Source organism: Orbicella franksi, chromosome 2, assembly GCF_964199315.1.
Source record: "Orbicella franksi chromosome 2, jaOrbFran1.1, whole genome shotgun sequence".
Lineage (NCBI taxonomy): Eukaryota > Metazoa > Cnidaria > Anthozoa > Scleractinia > Merulinidae > Orbicella > Orbicella franksi.
The window spans coordinates 35,046,624-35,052,623 of NC_138146.1; the positions used below are offsets into that span (position 1 = coordinate 35,046,624).

The 6,000-nt window shown below is 40.9% G+C and overlaps 1 protein-coding gene and 1 pseudogene across 1 annotated transcript in view; one reads left to right on the plus strand and one right to left on the minus strand.

Annotated features, from left to right (window-relative positions):
- The window catches only part of LOC145480135 (uncharacterized), a 95,400-nt pseudogene extending 94,417 nt beyond the window's left edge, over positions 1–983 (minus strand).
- A 3,871-nt stretch (positions 984–4,854) lies between these two features.
- The window catches only part of LOC145473698 (uncharacterized), a 1,855-nt gene continuing 709 nt past the window's right edge, over positions 4,855–6,000 (plus strand). Inside the window, exons 1-3 of the mRNA XM_081455071.1 lie at positions 4,855–4,859; positions 5,412–5,436; positions 5,768–6,000. The exon at positions 5,768–6,000 is cut by the window's right edge and continues 709 nt beyond it. Of these exons, the coding sequence (XP_081311197.1) occupies positions 4,855–4,859; positions 5,412–5,436; positions 5,768–6,000 (263 nt within the window). The remainder of the gene's footprint in view (positions 4,860–5,411; positions 5,437–5,767) is intronic.

The window sequence follows — 6,000 nt, forward strand, 5'->3', positions numbered from 1 at the left end:
TAGTCATGATTTGAAATGAAATACAGTACTCAAAACAATCCGACAATGCATGTCTCTGTCCCACTTTGGACAGGCGGAAGTTATAGCAGAGGATTTAAACTATACTAATAAAAAACGACTGGCTCAAAGTCGTTTAATTATCTACGGAGGAATGCTACCGGGAAATATAATTTTTTGTTCGCACATTTTTTTTAGTTGAGGAATCCATACCATAGCAAAAAACAGAATACATTAAGTAAAACTGAATATAGATTCTTCCCATATGATATATATCTTAAGATAGTCGTTCCAAATTAAATAGTCTCATGATCTATGAAAACGTTCTACTTTGTTCGTTTCGTTCACGGAAGAAAATGCTAGAGTTGCCTTCCACAGAATTACGTACTCGCTTGCCTCAGGTTTCTGGGTTATAGGGGATAGCTAGTGTCTAAGTGTATTGAGCTGCATTGCTTCAAATCGCACGAGCATTTTCCACGCAGAACAGATCAGCATCCTTGTAAGGGATATAGGCGCTTTCATAATAAGTTTTGGCTGGCCTTTCTTTTCGATGCCAACTTCCTGGTACACATGTAAAGTAAAATAAAGATTGTCTACTTACAAAGAGAGAGTTGTGATTCTGGTCGAAAAAAGGAAATTGAATCGAAATCGGCACCGTCCCGGAGCTCTGGTCGTCATTTGCAATTGGTGGAAGAACCTGGTCGCCTTCACTCTGTCTAAAGGGAGAAAAATTCGGAAGTGCAACAGCCTCCGAAGTTAGAATTCTATCACAGGACAGAAGCAAAATTGATATCAGCGCTGAAACAATCTTCATGTTTAGCCAGAGGCAAAGGATGATTGTATGTTGTGATCTGCGTTAAACAAAAATTTAGCATTGCCAGGGATCACCTGAATTCTCGAACTGTGGTAATTGTATTCATCCCACGAGTTGACGGCTTATTGACAAGATAATTTCATTAAATAAATGATCTTGTGACTCGAGTCATGGATCAAAAGCGCCCACACAGTATGGGATTAGGGGATGGAATTATTTTCCACACGAATACAAAATTGTAAGAATCCACTGTTTGGAGGTATCTCAAGAAGAAAGCAATTTTGCCAGATTTCAGGTTTTATGATCTCAGTCATTTGGCAAGGTAAATACTCCATTCCAGAGTAAACGGCCTGACTACAATAGTACCTACCTAACAATTTAAGGGGCAGTATTTCTTTGTTTGCATTCGATATGCGGAATTAATGTGCAACACGGAAGTCATTTTGGAACTTCCAAAATTATCTTTAGAGCAAAGGGAACCTCATAGTAATTTATGTTATGCGTTAATGCCTAGTAGGCCATAAGCTAGGTTGGCGCTTATCTCCGGTTTCCCGCAGTTAATAGACTGAAGGGAATTGCTGTGGAGCCCGTCGACACAGTTCTTTATTGTATATTTGTGTTCGTTTTATTTTTTGGCTTTGACCACGAGCAAAAGATATTAGTTGTTTACTTCTGACTGAGGAACAAACCAATGGAAACATTTTGTTCCTTGACTCATGCGTAGTGCATGAACGCAAAACAAAAAGATCATGCACGTGGACCTTCCAGCTTAAACCTTGACATCTTTGTTTGCTGTTTTCATGTTTGCCTGGCCTCATAATTATTCCCCACTGTTAATATTTCTACTCCCCACTGGGTGTGATAAAAGCCCATCGCAGGGGTTACCCCAAACAGGATTTCCATTTATACAAAAAGGCCCCAGTTGTTCGAAGGCTGGATAGCGCTATCCTCCGAATACATTGCTATCCACAGTGGATAAGTGTTTACAAAACAAACCACGCTAACCACTAGATAGTGATTTACCCGTGCTATCCACCTTTCGAACAACCCGGGCCGGGGTGAAGAGAAGCACTGTGAGAAAAGTGTTTTGCCCAGGAAAACAACACAATGGCCCAGGCAAGGGCTTAAACTCGGGCCGCTCTGTCCAGGGTCCAGCGCTGCAGTAGCCATTACGGCAGCGCATCCCGGAAGTTCAAACTCCCGACGACGCTGATTTCTCTGTCGTAAACGATTGATATCTATTTTAAACGGCCGGTGTCATCGGCGTTGATAACCCAACCTAGAGACGTCATCTTGCAGGGTATGATAGCCGGCCAAGACATTTCTTCTTTGCTCGAAACCTGGACTAGCTTGAAAATGTCTACTTATGTCAACTGTCCTAAAACGGCATCACAAGTTTAAGGAATGGAAACGTGCCACGACAACTCTCTCCTTCAAAAAAGACTCCATTGGTCGGGGCGTTCAATACAAGCGGGGAAAAAAAAGACCCGAGACACTCGTACTTTTATGCTGAAGTACAACAAGTTACCCTGAATTACTTTATAGCAAGGCAAGTGGAGGGAATAGTAGACAGCTATGTTTCGGTACAGAGCATATGACGTCATTTGTTCGGCAAAATCTGTAGGAAAACATTCCTGAACCGGCTTATTGTCAGTTCGGTTGCCGCTGTACTGGGCCCCTTTGTTTCTTCTAGCAACAAAAATGTTCAGTTACACGTACTAGTTTTTGATTGGATAGTCCAGAAAAGGACCGTTGCTGGCGAGTGACATTCGATAGCCTAAGCGAATGTCCACTGTGTTCGTTTCCTGAATTAGGTTAGGTAGAAGGAAGGAGCTCGGGATTCAGTAAATTAATTTCGGAATTTGTCTCTCGACTGCAATACCATTCTTATTGTCACATCTCAAGCTGTTACTTTCATTAGATGGAAATCGTTCGTATGTATATTTGTTAACTCGAAGGTGTTTTCAACCTAAGGCTACGTAACTGAACGTGGTAATGTCCAGCATGCCTATCAGCTTTGCTTTATCTAAGGAAATACTGGCCGGCAGGGTCCATTTCGGTGCAAACAGGACTGATGGGAGGGAAGGACACATGCTGTAATTGTTGAAGTGAGTAAAATGACCATTTTAATTCTAATTGTCTTAAAACTTAAGTCTTTCTATGGTTGTAGCCGATTGATACAATCTGAACAACAAATTTTTACCCGAAATACAGAAAATAAGAACGGTGTATAAACAGTTCTGTTCTTACGTCTAAAAAAGGAACTAGTGTGAATAAATATATAAACTTACCTCGCTTCAGTTCTGTGTTTCCTTAAGAATAGAAGCGTTTTTCCCCTACAATTCCTTACATTTCGACTGTTGCTTAGCGTCAATATTACTGTATGTGTATACGGACGCTCATTTTCCGAGATTGGGGTACTTTGTGGTTTCATTGATCCAAGAGAACAAAAAGTTGCAAAGAAAGCAATGAGTAACTTATACAAAAAAAATGTGGTTCTGTCTAATATTTGAAATACACTGTTTTTCCGACGACCACTAACAGATCGGTGAGGTTTGCGTTCATGGCTATTCTCCTATTGCTTCTCCGCTTTGATTGGCCAAATCTCGTGGCGTTAACCTTCTGATCTGAGATCACTTGTTGATGATGTCTACGCCGGGTTGGTAAATGAAGCAAGGAAGACCAAGTCTTGTTTAATCTCCTTTCCAGCTTGTGAAGCGGCCTGTTCTTTATGACTCTGTAGAGTAAGTGATGTAATCATTGTTGCACCCTTCTATTACCAGAGTGGCAAGATAAGTCAGATCATACAAATGTTTGCATTCTAGCTGAGTAGATTGTTAATGTGAAAGTAAGGTGATATTTGATTTGCAAAAAAACATCTTAGGGTTAAGGTTAGTTTTTAAAAGAAATGGTGGTGTTACGCCGGCTGGTAAGTGAAACATTTGGCGAAGTTGTATAGGGGATCGTATGAACAGGAGTGTAATTAAAGATTTACACTTCTAAAATTGCACGAGCCTTTAAGTGAGTGCAATGTGAAATAATTTTCAGATACCATAAAATCCCACGTTAAAGCCCTGGGCTTGTATGACTTCGTAAGGGGTCTTTTTTGGGGGGAGGGGGGTGGGCGCATATAAGCGGAATAAAAAATGTTTCGAAACGACGAGATGAAACGCATCTGAGAAATGAATTAAAGCTAATAACATAACATTGCATTTATCTAGAGCTAATACCCTATCGCCCAATTAACCTATTACCCTATCACCTATAACCTATAACCTATTACCCTATCACCGTATTAGCCTCTAACGTTCGATTTAAAATTTTGTAATGTTTGTGATGAAAGGCAAAAGGAACGCACGTATACATTAGATGGGCTTATATCAGGGGGGGCGGGGGGTCGCTTATATCCGAAACAATATCTTTGTTAGTAAATAAAAGAGCTTATATCCGGGAGGGGTTATAACCGGGGGGCTTTAACGTAGGACTTTATGGTATGACGCGTTGTTTAAATCACTAATTGCTCTTAGGCTATGTTCACAATTGGTGCCCGAGCGCTTTCCGCCGGCATGATTCTCGCTGGGCACTAATGTGAACACACTTTTTTAATAAGCGATGACTTATGACGTCATCGCTTAATGCAAGCATAAGACACTCCTTTGGATAAGTGATGTCGCGCTTACGTCGCGCACAATTTAACCTGAATCGAAGCGAGGAGAACAGGGAACTAAACCCGTTTCCTTACAAACCGCCATTTTGAATGCTAAAAGCCGTTGCCTCAGGGTCTTAAAATAACTGAGGAGAATGTGCTGCCTTTGTAATTGAAATGGTTAGACGTTCAAGTCTTCTGACAAGGATTATAAACCGTAGGCCCCGTCTCCTGCATCTTCAACGTTACATGGTTAGCAGGGGACGTTAATTAAAGAACCCATGGACACACGAACGTAGTTCCCGGTCTTGATGTCCGACCTTGTCTCACGGGTTAGTGCTTCTCATAGGATTAACTCCATTGCACCTGAGAGGAGAGGCACTGTAAAGAGGGGCATATGGGGTAAGCAAAATGTGGTACACAAGAACAAAGATAGCCAAAGAATGTGTATTAATAATTTATTAGTTATTAATAAACCCTGGTACATTCACCCTTCCTTTTCACTCAAACCTTCAAAGTCACACATTTGTATTGTCCACGCACAAGCGCTGTTTGAGTTTGAACAAAAATCAAGAATAATTTTAAGGTTAATCAAAATTTGTAACCGTAAACTCTAGAACAAATTTTGTAATCCACGATCCATTCATGTTTGTGTTAGCTATAGCCTTAGGCTACATGGCCTGCCATAAGAAATGTTTCAGGGGTGTCGGGAAGGGCTTATTCGAGGTATATGCTGTCTTAAAATCCTCTAAAGTATTGAGGGCAGGATCGATCTTTGTGCAATTTGTTTAAGAAGTTGTTTTTTTAATTTGTGCAGGACTGTTTGTTTTCTTGTTGTTGTTGTTTCTTCTTTACATTGCCAGTTTTCATGTGTTTTCCAAGATTTTCGCATCGTTTTGCATAATCTTGTTTCTCTGTTTTTTTTTTTAATCTGTGTGGGATTCTTTTTTTCAGAGCAGAGACCCCTTTTTGTAAATGGGTGAGTACCGTTAAAGAATTTTCTTTCCATAAATCATTTTGAAACCCTATCAGTAGAGCTTACCGTAATAATTCGATTTATCTCCCGGGGAGTTGATTTTCTTCGGGTAGCTCAAGGGATGGGACGCTTATTTCGTTTTGGACATGTACATCTGAGTGTCATACCCTGGGAAGGACTCGCAGATAACAAAAATCGGGTGTGCTCGTTGGAAATTTTCGAACGAACCCCTAAGAGGTACCAAGATCCTGTTTTGTGAGCGTTGTTCCCGCTAAGGAGCTTTTGAGGCTGATCACCCTAAGAGGAACCAAAAAAACTTTTTTAACCCCTTAAGAGTGCGACAAGCAACCCCATTTTTTTATATGGGAGTACAGCTGAAGCATTCCTTTCCTCTCTAAATGAGAGTCATCCATCTGTCAGCTTCAGCATGGAACTTGGCGAACACGGTAAACTTCCTTTCCTGGGAACGGACATCAAGAAATGCAATGGTGGCCTGGAGACAAGGGTGTACAGAAACCCAACTGACACCGGATCATTACTTCATTACAAGAGCCACGTCGACATTAG